Source organism: Pelmatolapia mariae, linkage group LG14 (assembly GCF_036321145.2).
Source record: "Pelmatolapia mariae isolate MD_Pm_ZW linkage group LG14, Pm_UMD_F_2, whole genome shotgun sequence".
In the NCBI taxonomy this organism is placed as follows: domain Eukaryota; kingdom Metazoa; phylum Chordata; class Actinopteri; order Cichliformes; family Cichlidae; genus Pelmatolapia; species Pelmatolapia mariae.
Genome location: NC_086239.1, coordinates 12,532,001 through 12,556,034, shown reverse-complemented (window position 1 = coordinate 12,556,034; position 24,034 = coordinate 12,532,001). Strand labels below are relative to the sequence as shown.

Sequence of the window (24,034 nt, the reverse complement as noted above, 5' to 3'; positions counted from 1 at the left end):
AAGCCGTAACATGGAAAACTAGCTAAAAGGGAAGCCGCATTTAGGGGAAAAACCTCCAACAGCATCCTTTCTTTTCTAAACACATTCACGGTTACTGTAAAACTTAGATGTTCGACTTCATTGCAGTGTAACTAGTAACATCCAAATAGCAAAACTGGTAAACACAAACTCTGAAAAAACGGTAATCATCTTGAGTTGATACTCTTGGTCCCAAATCACACTTGTCCTTAAGGCTTGATGAATAAATGACAGGCTTATCGGCCAATCAGTGAACAGATAAAGCATAGCAACACCGTGTTTATTGGTCAAGAGTAGAAACGATGAACCAATAATCTTTCCGGATTCTAACTTTTTTTTTCTACATGAATTCTCTAGAAAGCAGTTCAGCTACCTGCAAATATTGTTTAATGAAGCTGCCTCGAGCAGGACAACACAGCGAAGGCATCACCTGCTCTTGTGAAAAAGTAGGAAATTATTATTTCAACATGTCCAGCATCATTAACTTTTCGCTACAGTGAAAACTTCTGACGTCGTTTTAGTTTGCAGCGCCACCGCCTGCCAGTTACATAAACTGCGACATAACACAACCCTACAAAACGACAAATACCAGTTTTATATAATGATGTACATACAGTGTTTATTGATACAGATACAAAAAATTGCTCTTTAAATAATTTCTCTCTCGGCAAATCAAATCTAAAGATGAGCCCAAAAAAGTTCAGTTCAACATACACAACAGTTTTAAACATGCAATATAAAAGTACACTCAGGACAGCATGAGTAGTATAATCAGAAAAATCCCAGTACTTGTAATGTGATTGTTGGATCAAGTCTCTAAAAGAAATCTTCATGAACATTTGTAAAAACATTGTAAAACATCACACATAAGTGATTTAAAATGCCCCACAACAAACCTAACATTGTTTTGACTGCAAAAATCCCAAACAACATACAGTACATTCAGCCAAAACCACATTCATTCGATTAGAGACCGCCACCGAGCATCAAAATATTTCATATATTTGTATATTAAAGCAAGGAACTATGCGTAAACTACTTTCATTAACACATTTGAATCTTAAATGAGTGCAGTAAAGCGATCAGTCTGCATCACTGCCTATACTAGGCTGTAAAATATTTTAAATATACACATATGTCATATAAAGTTCAATGCTGATTGCAATCACCCTGACACAGGTAAAAAAAAAAAAAAGAAAAAAAGATCAGGTTTCCTATTTTGTGCAAAATTCCTCATAAAACAGGCAATGTACGCCTCTATTATTTTATCTGATCAAAAGGAAACAAAACAATGAGAAAAAAATCTAGACACTAAACAATAACAGAAACATGAGACACAGCATACAGGACAGTGGTTTTTACAGTGCGGCGCACAGCTGAAATGAATCCGTCTGAATGTCCGGTTAACTGTTCCTCACCTGGTGCATCAAATAATATTTAATGTAGTGGAGAATTTTTGTTTTGTTTGACTGCATTTTGGGAAACAATGTTTCACCACTGCTTAGACATGTGGCAAATTACAGTGTGCAAAGAATGTATATAAATATATATATTTATATGTATGATACAAGTCGAAAATAACATGACATCATCGAGCTGCATCTGCTGGTGCTTGCACATTACCCCTATCATGATGCAGTAATACTGCAAACTGTAACTTGAAAGCATCAAAAAGGATCGAGTTTGCGCAAGTAAACCCTTACAGAAAGTGTCAAGTCAAGGACCATGAATCTATTATGGCATCTGAGACTGATAAAATTTAAAAGCACAATATTTCAGTGGCATTTTTAGCTCTTTGTAAAAAAAAGATTCAGTGGTTTCAATTAAGTGCGTGCTCCTAGCAGAAATATCATACTGTTATATGGGTATGTGTGTGCAAGGGAACGCACCATGGATAATATTAATAATACTAATAATAATGAGCCAGGATTTTTTGTGACTAAAAGAAAACATTCAGATTTCATCATTTATGCATCTAAAATATTGTAAATGCATGCAGTATATTTGTGTTATAATGGCAACAATTCTTATTAACTTTTTCGAAATATACTTCAGTCGTAACTTACCAACTTACTGTTAAGACATCGCATGACTGCACCGCCATCTGCTGCAGTCATTGCTGAGAGGATTGTAAACCAAATTACCCAAATAAGTTTTCATTTTGGGTCATATCAGAAAATCTGTAAGCCTGTGGCGATATACTGTCTCTGTGACGGGGCCCAATATCAGTCAAGCTCTAATATGATCACACTGTTTAGTATGAGTAATGAAAAACAGGAGTATGTGCTACCACTACATGTACAACACGCGGTTCCTAATACTTGTGCTGGATACAGAGCATGTTGGAGTTCTTACAGACTGTAAAACACAGTGTGAGAGTAGCTGTGCTGGAATGCCTGCAGTAAAAGCGGGTGCATGTTGGGGGCTGGTCTGGCAGGTCAGTGGCCCTGAAGGATAATCACTGGTGAGAGGTGGGGTGAGGTAGATTTTGGCAGGTCACTCCGCTTTGGAAAGGCTGTTCCTGTCCATGAAGTCTTTAAGCTTGGTGGGAAAATCTGTCATAACTCCCGTGGCTCCCAAATCAAACGCCCTCTGAAAGTCATCCTCGTCATTCAGCACCCAAATGTACACCTGAAACCACATGAGGGATTTGTACAGTTAATACACACGCGCTCAGAGGCTGTCACACACAGGAATGTTTCTGTACTCTATTCTATATTTGATCTGGTAGGAACCTTTCCAGTAACTGCTTTTAACCACAGTGTAACTACAACAAACACACAGGCTTAGTTCTGGCATTTTACATAAGTTTTACACACTGTTGGAGCAAAACAAGGCACACGGAAAGTAGTGACAGTAGTAGTAGCAGTCTTCAGGAATAGTTCTCCCGGCTTCTTGAAGGACATTCAAAGCTCTTCTTTGGATGTTGGCTACCGTTTGCTCTATTCTCTGTCAACATGATCCCACACTGCCATGTTTTACAGATGGCTGTAGACTCTTAGTGTTGTACCTCTTGACCTCCTCCATACATGCACTAGGACTAAACCATGGTTTTTAAAGTGGGATTCATGAAACTACCATTTTATCTTGCTTTTCAGTTATTAACCTGTGCAGACATACAAGTGTACAGTACTATAAAAGACCATGGGGACGATGCTGTGTGTAGCTTGAAAGCCAGGAAGCACAAAAAACCCTCTGTTTTTTAAAGTACTGTCCTTCAGTCAGCATTCCTTGTGGCTGGCTGGTTGTTTGTGACACTGCCCCCTGGTGACAGTACACAACTACAACATGCAAACCTGTGCGTAGGCTCTGATTAAGACCAACGCGCAACCATCCCCTTTACGTCAACTAATCTTGGAAATTGTTCCAGGACTGCAAATAAAAACTTGGCAGGTAAGAAGATGAGCCATCTGCTTATCTCTACCACGGGCCAAGTTCAACCAGTAAGGCCAGCGAACCATAAGAGACTAAGAAGAAAAGGAAAAACATGCTACAACACGAAGACTTTTGTATCCATGTAATCAGGTAAGGAAATTCCGATGAACCAGCCATCCACTCTAACCCCTAAAACACTCCCATAGCTCCTCATTTGCTGGCCAATGGTTCCTCACAGGAACCTGAATCAACTTAATAAATAAAGGAACTGCAGTTTTACCTGAATTCCCCGAGCTGTTAAATGGTCAAAAAGAGCTTTCCTCATCAGCAAACTGCAAGAGAAAAATAAACACTAATCAGCTGAGGTGTGTGACTGTAAATCCTTTGTATGTTAATCATGATCGCACAGCTACATCTCAGTAACACAGAGAAATACAAAAAAGCCTAGTGCTGCTGCAGGTTTATCTTTTGTTGAATTTTCTGCTGATTCAACCACAAAACTCAAAGAGATTTTACATTTTTGGAGGAGAGAGCGACTTACGTGTCTGCCAGCCAGGCGATAAATCGCTGACCTCTAGTTAACCTGCTGGGATCCTGCAGTCTGAAAAAATTCACACAGAAAAGTAAAATAATTAAAAATGGTAAAAAAGAAAGAAAGAAAGAAAAAAGGCACTTAATTGATTCTATAACAGCATGACAACATATTTTTAGTAAATGTCTGAAATCCACCCAAAAAAATTAATAAATCAGTGTGTTTAAATATGCACAAGAAATCAAGTCAATCTCTTAATAAACACAATTTATGGTTGCAGTCTTAAAGCAAGAACTTAACACTTTAGAAGTGCAATAAAAAAAATTCTGTTAATCCTTAATGAGCATTGGGCAAGAATAATCTGCTCTTTGACCATGATCCTCATGATCCACTAACACACATTTCGCAAGGCCAATCTGTGCAAAAGTTTCTTCTAATGACCTAATTAGTGAGTGAGTCCATCTTTCAAAGATCATCCTTCAGGCAGATAACAGAGACAGAAAGAACACCAGCGCAGCCAGGGGAGTGAATCTGAGCCAGGTACTGTGAAAAGGCTCTAAAGCCCCAATTCAAAGTTAAAGTATGTTTAAAAATATTAGTCAGGCAAGAAAATAAAGTTATTAAAGTTGGGATCCCCTTTGTCTAAACTTCTGTAGTTTGGAGGAAACAACAAACAAGTCTGTATATGTTATCCAAAAATCCAATAACAAGGCCCAGCTAATGAAGACTTCTCCAGAGGTTTACTCCACGTCCTGACGCTTACACAGTATGAAACTTCAGCCTTGTGCGTCTCTGTCAAAGCTCTACTTCGACTGTTTGATGAGCTGCTGCTGTTTGCTGAAGGACTTTTCTCTGCAAACAGACCTTGTTCCAGGAATTTTTACTCACATAATGATAATCATAAAGGTCAATAAAGAACCTTTAAACTATTGCAAGTCAGATGGCGACATTTCAGTTTCACCTGCAAACTGAGATCAAACCACAGCACTGACAACTTTCTCCAGCCAATAAACCAGCAGCAGCTAAAACACAACGCTGCCAGATTTTACACTACTAATTATTAATAGTTTGTGTTGACAATGCAGCATAGAGGACTTTAATCATTTATGTTAACTGAACAGTAGGTTAGTTAGGGTATAGAGAAAACAGTGATTCAGAGCAGGGTTAAGGTTATTTCACGTAGGGCCTGTTTTGTGACTGTATTAGTGAGGGTGTTTGCATGCTGCCGAGCTAACCCTTTCCTGAAAACTGTTTATCAAAGTTCCTGACATGCACCTTTTATTTCTTTAGTACCACATTCCCTGGCCACTTTATCAGGCACACCTTGCTAGTACTTGGTAGGCCTCCCTGTTTCCTTCAGAACTACCTTAATTCTTTATGTCATAGATTCAACAAGGTCATGTAAACGACCCTCAGATAGCATCCCATGACAGCAGCAGATTTGGCGGTTGCACATCCATGCTGAGAATTTTTCGTTCCACCACATCTCAAAGATGCTCTGCTGGACTGAGATCTGATGACTGTGGAGGCCGTCTGAGTGCAGAGAACTCACTGCCAAGTTCAAGAAGTTTGAGATAATCTGAGCTTTGCATTATACTGCTTAAACTGTTATACTGTCACATGATTGGCAGCAAATCACTGCATCAGAACAGGTGTACCTAATAAAGTGTCCATAGAGCGTATTACTAGTATTTGGTTACATGAACAACAAAGTGCAAGTGATTTGGGTGTGTGACTGTGTGTGAAGGAAACTCAAATACATTTCCATTTGCTCACTGTAGTGGATGCAAATCCACCTCCCTGTGTGCTCACTGCCCTGTCAGAATACCAAACAGTCTCTCAACTGTCATCAGTCCAGAGCGTAAAGAGACTTATTTGAACGTCAGCAGGTCTTCTTGATCATTTCTACATGCATGTAGTGTAATGTGTTTGGATGATTAGATATTTGTATTAACAGGCGTACCTAACAAAGTGGCCTTTGAGATTATTTGTATTGGATTCACACACTTACTTGGTGATAATGGAGGGCATTGGGATCTCCAGGAACTGCTCCTTGATTGGAACAAAGGGCAGGAGGCCGGTGTAGAAGAGGCCTAACAGCTGCAACACTCTGGGCAAGCTGAACAACACTGGAATATGAGGGTTCTGCAAAAACAACCAACCAGACCAGACTTAGAAGCAGTTCCAAGTCATTTTTATTCACCGAAGAGGATGATGATGGCTTATGACGATAAAAGTGTTTCCTCTAAAACTCCTTCAAAGGGTCTGAACATTTTTAGAAACAAGACAAAAAGATGAATAGTGATTCCACAAAGCAGTGCATTTAAAATACTGCGATATGGGACAGATTTAGCACTTTTTCTGTAGGCCTGCTGGTAGCAGGTTATTCCTTTGTTGTTATGAAATTCTGTAATTTCATAACAACAAATTTTATAAATAGCTACACACATTTCACCAAAGTAATGTGAAGCAGCATATAAAAGTACCTCTTTGTAACACTTTTTCACAATCTGGTTGCTGGCGTTGCCCCAGACAGTCAGATGCGCTCTGTCATACTTCACGACCAGCTCGGAGACCTGCAAGGATTGAAAACTCAATGAAACTATGAAACAGAACATTTTCTCTTGCTTTTGCTCTGTCCTGTTGCCAATGTTTAAAACTTAGAATTTGTTTTTTGATGAAAAGACGGCGGCAAAACTCGTAAAGTCTCTAGACGGACACTTGGAGAGCAGAGTCCCAATAACAAGGCCAACGTCCTCTTAAATTAGATCAGTTCAGGATCTGAACAGGTTATTCCTCTGTCTACATTTTCTCCCCTCTTCATCAGGTTTGTACTGCTACTTTATGCATGATTGTGGTGACAGACAAATAAAAGAGACTTAAAAACATATCTCAGTCTTGGTTATCTAACCATTGTACTTTAGGAAATGCTTCACTTTCCTTTGCTTTACTAGGGACCATGGGCTTTGTAACTATGGAGGACTTTTTTTTTTTTAAACAGGCTGTTAAGTCGATACATTTTCGGACAAGGATACATTTTTTTTTAGTTGTCATCACAGCATATTTTAAATCAAGACACGACTGAAGCGGCGACTTCAGCCCTAATTCAGGGGTCTTAACAAAAGCATTGCATTAACTCATTACTCCCTGAAAGCCCACTAGAAGTAATCCTTGAAGCTCTTCTCTGTCACATCGTAGGGCTGCTTCCAGGACAAAATGACTGGGTGTGCATCTTGGAAAAACCTGGAAATTATTCTAATTAATGTCAAAACACGTTTTTATTAATACATAATAGGTGTCAAAACCCATCATTAGTGTACAGGGGAGGCCAAATTTAATCTTTATGGGAGAAAGAGTTCAGGGTTTGGAATTATAGCCATTTTTAAACACTGCCTTCTTCAGAAGCCTAAAAGTAAGTGAACAGGTGATGAGATGTCCCTCTTGATTCCAAAATTGACACAAAATCATTTGAGTCCAAGTGCTGAACTTGCAAAAAGTATGAAGAAGAAAAGAACAACTCAGGATCTAAAGCATCTAAAGAATCTGTCAAGGACGGTGGAGGTAGTGTTATGGCTCCCAGTGAAACCGGGTCACTGGTGTTTACTGATGATGTGACTGCTGAGAGAAGCAGCATGATGAACTGTGAAATGTACAGGGATGTACTCTTTTCTCAGATTCAGCCTGAGGCTCCAAAACTGATCGGCTAGTATTTCACAGTACAAAGTGATGATGACGTAAAGCATCCTGTAAAAGCAACCCAAGAGTTTCTCAATGAAAAGAAATTAGATATTCTTTAAAGTCAGTGACCTGATCCCAACTCAAAGGTGCCTGTTTTTCAATAACCAAAGACAACAGTGACAGAAGACCCACAGACAGGCAGCAACTGAAGGCAGAGGCAGTAAAGGCCTAGCAGAGCATTTTAAGGGACAAAACACAGCATGTGGTGATGTTTATGGGTTCTGGACTCCAGGCAGTCACTGACTGAAGTATTAAAACAATCTAAAATGATGTTAGTTTGTCCAGTTCATTTTGAGCCACTGAAAATCAACTATGTATAAAAATGGCTGCAATTCCTAAAATGTTTTAATGCAAAATTTTCCAAAAAACACAAATTAAAACTGCAGTTTGATCTAAAATCCACTAAAGTGATGTACAGAGGCAAAACTACAAGAATGGTGTCACTGTCCAAAAAGCCTAACTGTACACTGTTTCCTGCACAATGAAATAACCACAAGCTGCATGTCATCAATACAGTAAAGCAAGTTTCAGTCAGGGGTCAGAGAACTGAAAGAATAAAAACAGGATGAGATACACATACACAGACAAACACACACACACACACCTTCTTGATGAGCGTGTCATTGTTAACCTTGATGTCAATGTTGACAGGAGTGTTGGGAAATGCGTCAAAAACGTCCCTGAGGAGAGGGATGCGTTTGTCCTCTCCTCCTTCGCAGAAGCACTCTGCACAGACAAGGACAGGTTAAAAACACCATCAGCTTCAGATTAGACGCCGGGTTGTGCGCACTTGTATTTTTAGCAGCAATTTTCTGCCCGTCAGCTGTCAACTGTTATAACCTAAAATGTCAATTTGTGTCACCTATTGAATAAATACGTTGCTTCGTGGTAATTACATAAGTGACAGATACGTGATGCTCACCTCGCTGAAAGGTTACACCCAGCCTGCAAAGGTATGGAGGGAGTTCCTGCAAAGAAAGCACGACAGACACAACTTCAGAGCTCCTGGAAACAAAGCAGTCATGCTCAAAATAAATCCAGGATTTCTGATATAGTTTTCTCTAGAGCAGCCATTCCCAAACTTAAGACTTCCGAGGTCAGCTGTGAAATCGTTGCAAAGGTCACTAAAATATATGTGTTTTTATTTATGGCAGGAACAACCGTTTCCTGTTCCATCAAAGCAAATGATGACAATAATTTGTTTGAGTATAATGGGTGTTTTTTATTGTCTTTGTAGGGATTTCAGAAATGTTGTTCATGCATATTAACTGAAAGATTTTTTTTAAGAAAAAGAATAAAAAGAGTCAATAAGAATGTTAGTAAATGTTTAAAATAATACTCTGGCCAATAACTGAAGCCCATATTTTAGTGTCTTGTTGTTTTTAATATATATTGATTGTTGTTTTCTTTATTACCTCTTTTGTGCTGGAGAAACAGAGAAATCTTCTTTATATAAAACAACTTCTTCAATCTTACCTCCACCTTCTTTTTAATTTGTTTAAGCTAAAGATTGATGTGATTTATATATACTGTAAAGTAACACACCATATAAACCACTGACACTGGTGTTTTTCATCTTATTTGCCAACAGCCAGCCATCAGTCAGGAAGGCTGGTATCATTGTTTAGATGAGATCAGTTAAGATAAGAAGTACTTTATTTATTCCATATATGGGAAATACTCTTAGGATCACTGTATCTGGATATTTATGCTGATTTATAAGTTCTACTCCTTCAAGAGTACTAGCCACTAATGTTTATGAGTCTAACCTTACTGGACAGCTTCCTAACTCACTATCATGATCCCACCAAGGTCTGTGCTTATGTCTACAACAAGGCCAAAGACCATTAAAACCCACTAAGCCTCATCTTCAGTTCCAAAATATAAAATCTAACTTGTAGATGGGATCGCTGATCCAAGAACCTCTACAAATACACAAAAATACTTCAGTTTAATGTTGTAAGGCTTCTTCGCAAGACAAAAGCATTTTTTTTCCAATAAGCATTAAATGTGTAGACTACCAAATGTTTAAAGAGGAGAGCAGAGCTTAGCCAAAATCCTAAGTTACTCACAAGGAATGTAGCTGGATAAGAGTTTTTTTAAATCACGTGACGTAATCAGATGACTTGGTTTTGACCTCACCTGATCAAGGCGCATGATCCATCAAAGCTCATATCATGTCTAAACACAAACCACATTCACAGTTGTGGTCAGACGTTTCCACCCAATCATGATGAGCACGAGTGTCATGATGATTTGGGGCTTTTAATGATTCCTTTCAACTGTTGTTTTTCCAGGGTGGAATGATCTTTAATGACTTTTAAAAAGAACTGAGTACACAAGACTGAATTTATGTAAATTTTGTTTGAATTCTCAATAAATAAATAAATAAATGAATAAAAATTAGTCCACGACACTTCTGTCTGACCGAGCTCTTTGCCATACATGTAAAATTAAAATTCAGTGTTATACTTGTAATGGTTTTCATGCAAAGAATTAAACATGCACAGCGCTTGATCAATGGTGAGAAGAGATTTGAAAGTGGCTTCAGTTTGCTGTCAGACAGCAGAAACTTACAGCGTAGGTCACATCGGAGATGTTGGTGTTGATGCCGCAGGTCCTCTGCAAGTCGCCATCATGTGAAACCACTACCTGTTCATCTTTTGTCAGGTGGCAGTCCAGCTCCAGCATATCTGTGCCGACATCCACAGCGCTGCACAATCCGACACACAGTACACATATAGACTCAGCCGCAATCTCAAGCACACAAACATTAGCATTGAAATTTGGACCCTAACCATGCAGTATAGCACACAGATTCAATAAATGCATAAAACAGTCCACCTCTTGTCTGATTAACTAATCAAACAAAGGAGAACCACAAGGTTATCTTTTACACGAACAGTTACTGTACATATTGCACCAATTCACAAGCTTGATTGTGGGTAAAAGAATTAAGACAACATCTCAGATGACACACACCGTCCACAGTCACAAGTGCAAAACCCAAAGAAAGAGCTGTGTCTTATGACTTTGAAGTTTCTACTCACTGCTTGAAAGCCATCATGGTGTTTTCCAGATTTTCACCTGCCCCTGAAATAGGAAAAATAAAAACTCAGATTTCTTTTTATCTGCTTGGCTGTGAAACACATGTCTGAAAGAGTGCCTGCACTCCATATGTGGGCAAAACAAGTATCTTCTCGGGGAGGGTTCTGATATTTTGCTTGTGGTTCATGTGTAGGTTTTTCTCATTTTTATCTTTAACTAATTTCTGCAACTACTGCCCAGTAACAAATAGATGGTTACAGGACCAAAACCATAGAAGAGAAATGTGACAGTCAAAACCCTGAATAACAAACCTGTTTTTACCCATGAGTAAGTAACTAGCTGTTAGTGAGACCTAAAAGAAGCAAAGTAAGTTGGGATTAAGTGGCACCTTTTACCTTTTAAGTCAAGGGCTGTTCTTAAGAAAGAAAACTGGTGACCTACCTCCACGGTGAGAAATGTGCTTGCTGACGAAAGTCTCTCGCTTCTTTCGATGTAACAGATTTGGGCATTTTAGCAGCAGGGCAGAGGTGAGCACGTAGCCCGTTACCGTTGACAGGACATACACAGCAGCACACATCTTCTATCAGTCCCCTGCAGAACAAACACCAGACATTTAGCAGTGGCTGTGTCTGTCAGATAAATGTGTGTTGGTTTTTTGTTTGTTTTTTTTTTAATGCAGATACATTTTTCCCACTCACCAAACGTTTTTAACTAGTTAAAAGAAAATCACAAACACTGAACAAAAACAAACCTATTTTCTTCATATTTTGCAAGGATAACAGGAAATAGGTCAAGTGAATTATTGATACATGAAGAGATTAACACACTTTAACAGAGCCTGGATTTTCTTTAGCAAGTTTTCTTATAATTTCCTTAGTAGTCTTCAGGAACAGTTCTCCAGGATATTCAAAGCCTTCCCTCTGATTTTTTAGTTCTTGTTTTTAAGGACACACAGCACACTGTGCCAACATATACCAACTTTTCACTATTTGAGAATCATTTTGCCGGTGCCCATGTCTGCGCTTGTCAAACTATGTTATTGTTGGATTCAGCTAAAGAAATGAGGGGGAAAAATGTGTTTTCATACAGGCTGCTGGTAACAAAATACCTAAAGATACTATTTAAAAAGGGTTCTTTGCCAAGTTGTCTGCTTTCTGTAAACACAGCAGTAGTTAATCCCTTGAGTTAGGTGCCTTTTGAATGACTTGAAAAGGCGTGGTCAGTGTTAAGTACCTGAAGAAAAGAAACCATTTCTCTAAAAATGACCAGGTTCATGGACTGAACAGAAAATGAGTGAAAAAGCAGCCGATGTCAAACAAAAAACTTTGAAAGACCTTCAGAAAGCCGGGAGAACTATTGCTTAAGACAAATTCTTTAAAAATTACAAGAAAGTATGGCTCCTTGGAAGCAAAATATAATTGGGGTGACTCAGGTCTTTTGCACAGTACTGCATAATCTACATTTTTGTTTATCAAATACTAAGAAAAGGAAAGGCAGGAAAACACAGATCTCAGACAAATAGTGTTCAAACTGAACATTTGAACTCTACATGGACCATTGTTGAGTATGTACACAGTCAACCAACAGAAGCCCACTTCAAAAAAAACCCCTCTACCATTAAATGCCACTAATATCTCCAGCTGAACAATTCTTAAAATAAATTACATAAATGTACAAATGTGAGGTCCTAAAATGCAAGTTTTGTTTTAATAACATGCGAAATCTCAAAACACCGTTCAGCTAAAGCTAGTTAATACTGATTAGGAATTAAAGGAAATCAACTGAAAATATGCCCTCTCACCAAAAAATGTTTGCGTCACTTAAATTTTTGAGTTTAAGTTAAAAGAAATAAAGAAAACAGGAAAACAGTAAACAAGACACAACAAAATTAGACCAAAACATGAACCCAAATACACAAACGAAACAGAGTTACAGCAAGTTACTTACAGCACGCTTCCTTACAAGCTAAAAAAAACAAACCAAAAAACACCCCTGGCCGAGCACGAGCTCCTATTTAAATGACAAAACAACACATGCTGCAGGTCAGGCCCACAAAAAAAGGCTGGGTGGAGACATCGTCAGCCTACATAGTCAAAGAAAGTCTGTATATTTACATTTTAAACAGTTAAAAACTCTGTAAATAAAACTGGCACAAATAAAACATATATCCAAAAATTTTCCATTTTCATATATTCAGTTCAATTCAATTTTATTTATATAGTGCCAAATCAAAACAGCAGTTGTCATGAGGTGCTTTATATTATAAGGCAAAGACTCCACAATCAAACAACCGCCTTTGAGCAAGAACTTGGCAACAGCAGGAAGGAAAAACTGCCTTTTAATAGGAAGAAACTTCCAGCACAACCAGGCTCAGGGACGAGCAGCCATCTGCTTCGACTGGTGGGTGTGTTGGCAGGAAAACAGAACAAAAAACACATATTTACGTGAAATTGACTAATGAAAAGCAGGTAAGACTCTTTACAGTTTTGCAAATTCAAAAGAAGCATTTTCAGTCATGAGCCAGACTTTTCAGGCTGAGAAATCACCCGCTAGAGAAAATGCTGGTTTAGACACTTTGGGCAAACATGACCTATACCCACCAAAGGCAAAGTTGAACTGACTGAGGTGCTGGTGTATTGAGCCATTCCTATATTGCTCTGATTATCTTACTCCAGAAGGGCAAGTCCACATTTTACATGGATAAAGGTACCTTCATGCCTTTTACATTTCCAGCACAGAATACATCTTCCATTAAACCTATTTTATAAAGGCGAATAGATATAAAGAAGTAGCAATGAAGTACCTTATACTGTCAAATGTGTTACAAATTTACTATTACATGGTACTCTACCCCAAAAACTGAAATACTTTATAATTTCAGTTGAGAAAAGCAGTGCAAGTGAATAACTGATCCAAGGACAAAAGAATTAACATCTAAGAAATGATGAAGGATTCAGCACATATCAAAAGCGTTTCTTAAATAAAAAGACAAAATATAGTGATGTGATTCATATGCTGGGAGCCCACCCACAAAAAATGGGAATAAAAAAAATGCCTTCACATATTTTTATCAGAAAAATCTAGCTCCAAAAGATAAGAGATCTACCAGAACAGCAGCTCCACATATAAAAGAGAAAGAGAAATGCTTGTTTACTTTTTGTTCCAACCTCTAATTTATTGTTCAAGTCAAAGTTGACGCTGCTGTCATATTTTCAACATTGGAAAACCTGTTAAGTAACAGATAACAACAATGAAATCCATTATCTCTAAAACCAGCTTACTGCACACCAGCTAAACTGTGCTAACGTTAGCTGTGAAAGGGTCGAGCTAACAACATGACCCTCTTACCTTTGTCATCAAATTGTTCGGACTGTTGTTCTTAGTTGTGTTAAATAAGTTAGCGACGTCCACGTGTGTGTGAAGCGAGTTCGATAAAGTGATGAACTAGCGTCTCGTCTGCAGTCTCACTGAGCTTGGAAAAAAACAAAACACCACCACTAGCCGGCCGCTTTGTCGTGCCCATGCGCACTTTGCTACTTCCGGCTCGGGGACTATTTTCACTTCCTCTCGGATATTTCAAAATAAAATTGAAACGTCACGACTTTTCTAATGAAGAAAAGTCCATTGTTTTCCTTTAACTGGTTTTTTTTTTAAATTTTGTTATCATCAAACCTAAGTATAAGTTGACACTATTTTTACACAAACTTTCTTAGATTCACTGTTTTAAAAGCTATTATTGCTTATGAAAAAAGAAGTGTATGGTAGCTAATATTAAAAATAAGGGGGACATGCAGAGCTGTAGTAACTACAGAGGGATCAAATTGGTACTATGAAGATATAGTCAAAAATATGTCTGAAGCTAGGTTACAAAAAGAAGTGACAATCAGGTGACAGCGGTATGGCTTCATGCTGAGAAAGCACACTACTTATGAGATGTTTGCTTTAAGAGTGTTGATGGGGAAGTACAGAGGTCAGAGGGAGGTCTACTGTGTCTTTGTGGGTCTAAAGAAGGCATATGATAGGGTACTAAGAGAGGAAATGTGGTACTGCACGAGGAAGTCAAGAGTGGCAGAAAAGCATGTGAGGGTGGTGCGGCAAATGAATGAGGGAAACAAGACAATGGTGAGGTTTGTGGTAGGAGTGACAGATGGGTTGAAGACAGGGATAGGATTACATCAGGCTATTCTTGTTTGCAGTGGTGATGGACGGGTTGGCACATGAGGTCTGGCAGGGGTTTCTGTGGCGTATGATGTTTGCAGACGACATGGTGATATGTAGTGAGAGTAGGGAACAGGTGAAAAAGAGCCTGAAGAGGTGGAGGTATGCTCTGGAGAGAAGAAAAATGAAGGAAGGCAGAAGAAGAAATTAAGGCTTTGCACACAGCAGAACACCTGTTTCCTTATTTATTGCATTGTATGATTAGAAAGATTTCAAACCCACTGACCCAGTTAACTGAAATGTGTCACATACAGTATACACAATATACAAAATTTTAAAAAGTTCATGCAGAGTGCAAAAGCAGAGTGTTAATGTCAGATCCTGTTTTGGGGAGTTGTACATGCTCAATACCACTGTAGCTCAGACTAGACCAGTGGTTCCCAAACTTTTTTTGCCGGGCCCCCCTTTGTTTTACAAGAAAAATGTTCGCGCCCCCCGCCCCCTTCTCGCGCGTGCACGCGCGCACGCACACGCACAGACACATCCTCCAACCACACACACCCATATTTTGCTCCATTGCGGTTTATTTCACACCTCAAACATTTAGTAAACAATTAAGCAAATACAAGTAACCTGCAATAAATTACAGGTAGTAATAAAATAAACTACTAACTCTTTTACGCTGCGTCCACACCTACACGGGTATTTTTGAAAACGCAGCTGTTTCGTCCACACGTAAACGGCGCTTCGAATCACCGAAAACGGAGATTTTTTTAAAACTCATTTTTTGCGTTTAGGTGTGGACCAGGAATACAGAGTTCGTCAGGCAACGTCAAAGGTATGTGCCTTTTTTCACGTCACGCTGTGCGCCACGTTAGTGTTTACATGAGATGAATTGCAGAATGGCAGATAGAGACAAAATACTGTTAATCTGACTGTCTGCAGGTTTTACATGCAGTTACTGTCCCTCCATTTACAAAGGCAGAGGCGTCACGGTGTGATTATTTTACGTGTAGTTGTTTTTTTTTTTTTCATGTGTAATAATATTCAACATTGCTATCAATACATTTTTCAAAAAATGCCTCTCTGTGCAAAATGGGTTTAAAAACATAAACAACTGTAGGATACTGTTTGTCCGTGATTTGAAGAGCCCAGCGCTGCTCCCGACACAGGGAAAACCAATTATGCAGGGGAGACCTACCTTGGCACTTGTGCAGGTGAAACCAAAGGGAAGATATGCTTCACCATATTTTCTAGTCGTTGGCTTAGAATGAAGTTGGTTTGGAAACACATTCAGCGATGCTTCATCTCCTGCTTTGCGTTTCTGTGGGCGCCCCATGCTAGCAGTGTCCAAGCGTCCCCCCGCCCCCCTTTTCATTCCGCGCCTCCCCTGCAATGGCTCTGCGCCCCCCTAGGGGGCGGGCCCCACACTTTGGGAAGGTCTGGACTAGACACCGTGATTCATTTGCTTAAAGTGGCTGGGAATTGGACTTCTGATCATGATTTCTGATGGAACAATGTTTCTTCCTTTCATTTACATGCATGAATTACCAGTGATGGGAATAACGGCGTTACAAGTAACGGCGTTACTTTTTTCAGTAACGAGTAATCTAACTAATTACTATTCCTATCGTTACGCCGTTACCGTTACTAACAAGAAAATATTTTTCAGCAAACAGACGGTTGAAGCTGTCTTCAGCTTACCGCTTCAGTTGCACGGAAGTAGCTGACTATCTGGGCGCTACAGCTTTAAGCAGCTAAGCCCTCCCGCAGGCGGCAATCACTTTCTGCCCCACGATCACTTTTTGGCACAACACCTGGAGCTAAGGGGGCAAAACAATCGCATGTGTGCTGCTGTTTGACTGAGGAAGAATAAAGTAGTCGTGGTAAGCCAATCACAGGACCACTTCAAGATGACAAACCAATAAGGTGATATATACCAGTTTTTAAATTGTGTTGATAGGCCTCATAAAACCAGAGTCATGATAAACAATATATACGCGGCGTTTTTTCCTCAATAGTTTCGTCACGTTTACTGTCTAAGGACATGCAAGGATTTAAGGTAGTAAATGTAGATGAGTTTAAATTCCAGGGGTCAACCATCCAAAGCAACTAGCACAGTGCACAAAAGAGGTGTAAAAGAGAGTGCAGGCAGAGTGGAGTGGATGAAGGGGTTAGGGTTGATTTGCATCAGAAGGATGCAAGAGTGAAAGGGAAGGTTTACAAGATGGTAGTGAGACCATCTGCTATGATGTAGTTTGGAGACAGTGGCACAACTAAAATGACAGGAGGAAGACCCAGGATGGACAAGAGTAGTAAGGAGTAGATCAGAAGGACAGCTCAGGTTGATTAGTTTGAAGAAAAGGTTTGAGAGGCTCGGCTGAGATGCTTTGGACATGTGCAGAGGAGGGATGGTAGATATATTGGACAAAGGATGCTGATGAAGCTACCAGGCAGGAGGAAGACCACAGAGAAGATTCATGGATCTAGTAAAGGAGGGCACACAGAGGGGTTGTAGTGATACGGAGGCATGATTCTGTGTGGCGACCCCTAAAGGCAGCAGCCAGGAAAGAAGAAGATTATTCAAAAATACTACTTATGTCACAATAAAATTACAAGTATGGCTTGCAGTAGCCCAATACAATCCACTAGATGCTGCTAACGTGTAGTAATATAAGTGTATTAAATAGCATGGAGCTGGATGTACTATGGCAAAAGTGAAGACTGCAATGCAGTTAACAATGACCTGCCACCTTAAGCTCTGCAGGTGATAAATTAACACTGTGATAACAAGAGATTAATGTCCAAGACAAAATCTTGCACATTTGTACCAGTCAAAGTTCACTTTATGCAATCAACTGTACATGGAGACGTGATCCACACCCTGGGAATACTTCACCATCACATTTCAACTCATTTCATGGTGCTCGAACACCATCGTCCCTAAGCTGATGTGCTGTTTTTAGCACTATTGTTTACAAAATGTCAGAAAATTTGAAAAACATCCTGGAGGAATGGAAAGGTCTGGAAGAAGAGTATCAGCAACTTCAGGTAAGAAACTGCCCATAATCAGTTTAGAGTCTCGGGACAGCCTTGCACTGTATACTGAATATATGATGTTCTTTTACAGATCCACAGAAAGCTGAAAAAGTTGAAATATTTCTTCTAATTGATATATTTCCTGTGTTGTTGTTATAACCTTGTGTTCTTAATGTCCTGCAGGAGACACACAGAATGTATTTAAAGAAACTGGATGAACTTTCCAAACTGCAAAGCAACTGCTCTTCCTCTATCTCCCGTCAGAGGAAAAGACTGAATGAGATATCCCAACTGGTGAAAAAGTAAGTGTGAGTCACACCTAGAGATACACACGTACACAGATGTACAACAACGTAAATTATATCTTGCATTGCATCATAAGAATTGCGGGGAGTTCTGCTCATTTCAGGTGTGTAAGCCTTGATTTGAGTCTTACAACTAATATAGAGAACTTTATACAACATGCCTCATTCACACAAAAAATTTTCCTACACCTAAGTGCTTTCTTTCTAACACTCACACTCAAATGAACACATCCAAGAGAAACTTGGGCTTTATACCTTGTCCCACATTCCCATAACCCTCATCCAGTGTGTTGCTACAAGACCAATGGCTGAGCAGCATTAACACTGGCTGCAAGTCTTTAGTCCCTGCAGGGGTCCAGGTCACAGCCTATAATCCTAAACTGTCTTAAATGGCCATACAAATATTAAAAATCACATTTCCACAAAAAACAACCAAAAAAGAACCTCGGCAGAACATAACTGAAATACTATCGCAGTTCTAAATTTATGATTTGAACGTTTTACAGTGTTGGCACACTCACCAGTTCACCACAAGTGTTCCTTACTTACTAAATTAGTTAAATATTAATTGTGGTGGATGACACCACAAAGAAATTTAAAAGACCTGTGTAAATTAAAATTAGTGCATTAACTGGACTTTTACAGTGAATTAGCCTACGGAAAAAATAGAGCCAGTCAGGTTACACACATATAGTCACAGACAGTACAGTGGAAAACATTTAGGGAGTGCATGCTCTGCCAAGAACATTGCCATGCAGTTCATTTTGGGTCCTTAATTTGCATTTGCTCCAACTTTCCACCAAGTTTTATGAATTAGACTCAGTAGTTTTGCCGTGTCCTCACTGGCGAAGAAATAAACAACAACAGTCATATCTTTGGTTTTAGAAGTGGCTGAGACAATACAATGATGCAAAGTTATCTTGTGCTCTTATGTCACTCGTCAGATCCAGCAAAGGGTCATCAGAAGAAGATGCCAAGATTCTGGATGAAATAAAAGAGAAAATCAAGATTCGACCAAATGCTTTCTTTCAGATGGAGGCTTTCCTTCCCAAGAAAAATGGGTAATCAATAGCTTTTAAAATATAACCTGACTTTCATTAAATAAAACACTTTTTTAACCTAAAGAGAAAAAATCATGTGGTTGTTTGATATTACAGCCTTTACCTCAGTCTGGTTCTTGGAAATGTGAATGTCACGCTTTTCAACAAGCAGTCAAAGTAAGTTTGACCATCAAACCCAAAGCGCCGAGTATAAATATCTGACTTTTGCATTTTTCTCTGTTGAGTCACTCTTATAGCACCATTTTTATTTATCCAGCCACAGCTTTAATATTCAGATAAGTGCTTTCATTGGCACAGCTGTCCTCAGCTGCTGGATTTCGACAATCTTTCACTCTTTCCGAACTTATGCTTTTGCAGATTTGCTTACAAAGATGAATATGAGAAGTTCAAGCTGTGCCTCACAGTCATTCTGCTGCTGTTCTCCTTCATTTGCTATTTCTTTGTGAGCTACAGGTAAAGCGTAATGTCATCATTAATAGCTGAATGTAACTGTGTGAGATACAAGCTGACACTGTTTCTCTAAACGTAACACTTGGCTTTAGATTTTCTGACGTAATCCTCAATTTTCTGCTGGTGTGGTACTATTGTACCTTAACTATCAGGGAGAGTATCCTCATCACCAATGGCTCCAGGTCAGCACCTCCAATCACGATCATCTTTTTCATAAATTGCTACGACCTATTTATTAAAGAACTTGTGCATTACAGAATCAAAGGTTGGTGGGTTTTTCATCACTACATATCAGCGGTTTTGTCCGGTGTAATGCTGACTTGGTGAGTAGAATAGGTTAAAAAAAACCCTGATGCTCTTTAAAACACATTTAAACTCTAAATCTTTATTTACAAATGCCCTCCCTTTAATCCTCAAAGGCCAGAGGGAAACCTGTACCACATATTCAGGAACCAGTTCCTCGCCTACTCTCTGTATCAAAGTAAGGTCTTATTCCTTTCACACTTCCAGCTTTTCTTTTCTTTTCTTTTTAAAACCAAACAAAACCCTGATGATCACTGTTTGCTTCAGGTTTCGTTCAGTGTCTGCAGTGCTATTATCAGAGCGGATGTCTGTACAGACTGCGAGCCCTGGGAGAAAGACACAACATGGATCTGACTGTTGGTGAGACACAGTGTAGCAGGCAAATTTTATATTCATTAAATGAAATGTGACCACAGGCCTCACTGTAATCATATATGGAAGTAAAAACAGACCTGCAAAAATATAAAACTGTTGTGTGCTTTCTGTATTTAGAGGGATTTCAGTCCTGGATGTGGAAAGGGCTGACATTTCTTTTACCCTTCCTGTTTTTTGGTCATGTGAGTACAGTCTGTGTGACACTGACAAGCTTCTTCTTCTAGCTGCTTATTTTGCATTAAAAAAAGAAAAAGAAAAAAAAAGAATCATGCTTTGTCATGGTTTAGATCAGGAATGTCAAAGTCATTTTACACCGTGGGCCACATACAGGCTACTTTGATGTTAAATGGGCAGGACCATTCAAAAACATGAAAAATGTGTGTAAAATTACAGAAAAAGTTCTGCTGGTTCATTACCCAGACTGTCCTATAATAATAAAAAAAATGTATTATTATTTTTTACTGCTAACTCACTGTAAATCAAACAAAAAACAAAAAGAAGCAAACAAAAAAGAGACATGTCCATCATAATGGAAAAACAGGTAATTTAATTATTTTTGGTGTAAGGTGAATGGCAAGGTGGGGGATGTCTTTATCAATGGGAAAAACTGTAAAACTTATGACAAGTGAAACAGTTGTTAAAAAATCTATTCACTCCCTCACATTTTCTCAAGATGTCCAGTTGGCCTGTTTCGAGTCTTTTTGCGGGCCTTTCCTGGTCCCCGGGCCTCATGTTTGACACTCCTGGTTTAGATGGAATAGGCACTGATAAAAATGCTGATGTCATGTAAGACTTAATATTGACTGTATTTAGGCGGCTGGAGACAGTGTTTGGGTTTTTGCTGATCTTGATAACAACTCGATCTTTAGCATTCCTCTGTGTCTGCGTACTACAATCACTACTTCTGAAACAAACCCTGAGGCTTCGTGTTTTGTCTCTCAGTTCTGGCAGCTCTTCAACGGGCTGTCTCTATTCAGAATGGCTCAGCTCCCAGAGTGTAAAGAATGGCAGGTCAGTGGTCTCATACACACCAGGTTTTACAGTTTCTATGTGACATCCAGTCACCATTAGCACAGATTACATGCTGGTAACTGTGTGTTTAGGATACGACTCATCCTCTTCTGCTTGCTCATGTTCTCTATGCTCTAATGTCATCCCAGGTTTCAGTGTGTGGGCTCTGCTTCCTTATTCTCTTTGCGGGAAACTTCTTCACCACTGTTGCAGTCGTGCGTCAGAAGCTAAAGACCAGGAATCAGAAGCCAAAGAGCCTGTGATGCAGAAAATTATTACAAGGTGGTTAGCAAGAAGGTCCTGAGTTCAATTCCACCATCAGGCCGGGGTCTTTCTGTGTGGAGTTTGCATGTTCTCCCCGTGTTTGCTTGGGTTCCCTCCGGGTACTCCGGCTTCCTCCCACCGTTAAATGACATGCAGATTGTTGGGATAGGTTAATTGATTAATCCAAATTACACCATAGGTGTGAATGTGAGCGCGAATGGTTGTCTGTCTCTGTGTGTTAGCCCTGCGACAGACTGGTGACCTGTCCAGGGTGTACCCCGCCTCTCGCCCTATGACAGCTAGGCTCCAGCGCCCCCCGCGACCTTGAAAAGGATAAGCGGAAGCGAATGGATGGATGGATAGACTTATGACAAGTGTATTGCCTACAATATCCATTGTATGCATTGTATTGTGTAAAATGACTAATCACTCGCAGTTAAATGTTCAGTTATGATCCACATCACTTACATGTTCAGAGACAAGCATCACTCTCCAACAAAGTCATTATTTTACAGATTTTCTGCAATTTTGTTTGTAGCCCTTAATGTTATTTTCACAACTTCAGCTATATTTTATGTTAAATGTTATAATGAGTAATTGATGTTAGATTTTATTTCTCTATGTGTTAAACTAATGATTAGCAAACAATACAGCCTGGGCTAAAAAGAAAAAATCAGTGTTTTTTACATTTCATGTTTTATTGTTAATGCTCATTTGGTGTCATCATAATAAAGTGCTTTTACAGTTATTAATAAACAAGAAAATGGACTGAATTTCTACTTTAAACAAGGAGCTGGAAACATTCCTCAGGGATTTTGGTCCATATTGAAATGATAGCATCACTCAGCTGATAAAGTTTTGCCAGCTGCACATCCATGATATGAATCTCCTGTTAAACCACATCCCAAAGGTGCTCTACTGGAGTGAGATTTGGTGACTGTTGAGGACATTGGAGTACAATGAACTCATTGTCTTGTTCAAGAAACCAGTTTGAGATGATCTGAGCTTTGTGACATAATGTCATATCGTGCTGGAAGCAGCCATCGGAAGACGTGTACTCTGTGCTTACAAAGGGATGGATATGATCGGCAGGCTGTGGTTTTTAAACGATGGTTAGTTGATGTTTAGTTGGTACTAATGGGCACAGTGTGCCAAGTATCCCCCATACTATTACAACACCAACAGCCTGAATCATTGATAGAGGGCAGGAAGAAGAACAAGCAAACTCCACACAGAAAGGACACTGGATTTGAACCCTGTGAGGCAAAAAGACCAGACAACATTTTTCCATTTTTCCATTGTCCAACTTTGGCGTCAGCTGTATCCTCAGTCTCCTGTTCTTAGCTGACAGGTGTGGCACCCAATGTGGTCGTCTGCTTCCATAGCCCATTTGTGTCAAGGCGCAATGCCGTGTATCCAGAGATGCTCTTCTGCATTACCAACAAGAGGCAGTGGCTCTATTTGCGTTTAGAGACAGCTGAGCCAGTGTACCTATCAAAGTACATGTTTATGTGAGGTGATATTACAGAGTACAGACGTCAAGTCTACTTTGTCATGTTTTAGTAACTGAAAAAGCCTTCAGTTATTTGTATTAATGAGTAGAGAAAAAAATCCTACAGTTCATCTGAATAGAAACAGATTAGAAGAAAATTGTGTATTTATTTATTTAATAAACATTCACTCAGTGGACAAAGATAGAGTTAGGCCTCGGTGACTGGACACAGCAGAAGTAAAGTTTGCTTTACTACCAACAGGTTTTGGCTGGAATAATTAAACTGTGTACAAAGGCCAGTTTGTTTGCTTTTTCTTTGTTATTATTATTATTTTTTTAAATCTTGTTTACTTTAAAAGTGTACCATAGTGTACATGAACAAATACACTCTTTTCCAAACAGTGCAGGAGTTGTACTACTACTGCTATTCTTGTACTCGAGTACTCTTTAACCTTTTTATTGAGTTTTACTTGTCAATAAATTTAAAACCATTCTCATTGTGAGTGTACCTAATGAAAGTATCTGAACACGCAGGCAGAAAGCCTGACGGATTGTGGGGCTGTCACGTGTCTTGGCACTGTGAACATAAAGTGAACATAAAGTGACTTGCGAGGTCACGTTTGATGAGAGTACCTCTCAGTCTCTCAAAGATACATGGTGTTTGTTCTGTTCGTTGTATTACATAACCCTGACCCTTCGCCTGCTGCACCTCGCCTGTTATTTACTGAGCCAGATTAGATGTGCACGGGCGAGTCTAAATTTAAAAAGACCCATACAATAAATAAAATTAAGTGGTTTTTTCTTTCTTTCTTTTTTTTCTTTCTTTTTTTTTACATCATTAATTTTTAAGCTGAATCACGTCTTC

General features: G+C 39.2%; 2 protein-coding genes across 3 annotated transcripts; one reads left to right on the top strand and one right to left on the bottom strand.

Moving 5' to 3' along the window:
- Nucleotides 1-630: 630 nt before the first annotated feature.
- Nucleotides 631-14,241, bottom strand: gdpd1 (glycerophosphodiester phosphodiesterase domain containing 1). Its single transcript, XM_063493860.1, has 11 exons — nt 14,060-14,241; nt 11,153-11,302; nt 10,714-10,756; nt 10,241-10,376; nt 8,586-8,631; nt 8,268-8,389; nt 6,412-6,501; nt 5,937-6,070; nt 3,935-3,994; nt 3,674-3,725; nt 631-2,649 (listed from the first exon to the last, which is right to left on the bottom strand). The coding sequence occupies exons 2-11, from the start codon at nt 11,286-11,288 to the stop codon at nt 2,515-2,517; spliced, it is 954 nt and encodes a 317-aa protein (XP_063349930.1). The 5' UTR covers nt 11,289-11,302; nt 14,060-14,241; the 3' UTR covers nt 631-2,514.
- Nucleotides 14,242-17,561: 3,320 nt separating this feature from the next.
- On the top strand, nt 17,562-22,235 carry LOC134641250 (ion channel TACAN-like). Of its 2 annotated transcripts, XM_063493578.1 has the most exons (12): nt 17,562-17,920; nt 18,092-18,210; nt 19,158-19,274; nt 19,371-19,430; nt 19,632-19,727; nt 19,817-19,906; nt 19,982-20,047; nt 20,144-20,205; nt 20,295-20,387; nt 20,520-20,584; nt 21,345-21,413; nt 21,563-22,235. In XM_063493578.1, exons 1-12 carry the CDS (start codon nt 17,852-17,854, stop codon nt 21,674-21,676), a joined length of 1,020 nt encoding a protein of 339 aa, XP_063349648.1. In that variant the 5' UTR covers nt 17,562-17,851; the 3' UTR covers nt 21,677-22,235. The 2 variants fall into 2 exon arrangements, with proteins under 2 accessions (XP_063349648.1, XP_063349647.1); XM_063493577.1 differs by having other exon boundaries at nt 19,817-20,047.
- Nucleotides 22,236-24,034: the final 1,799 nt, after the last annotated feature.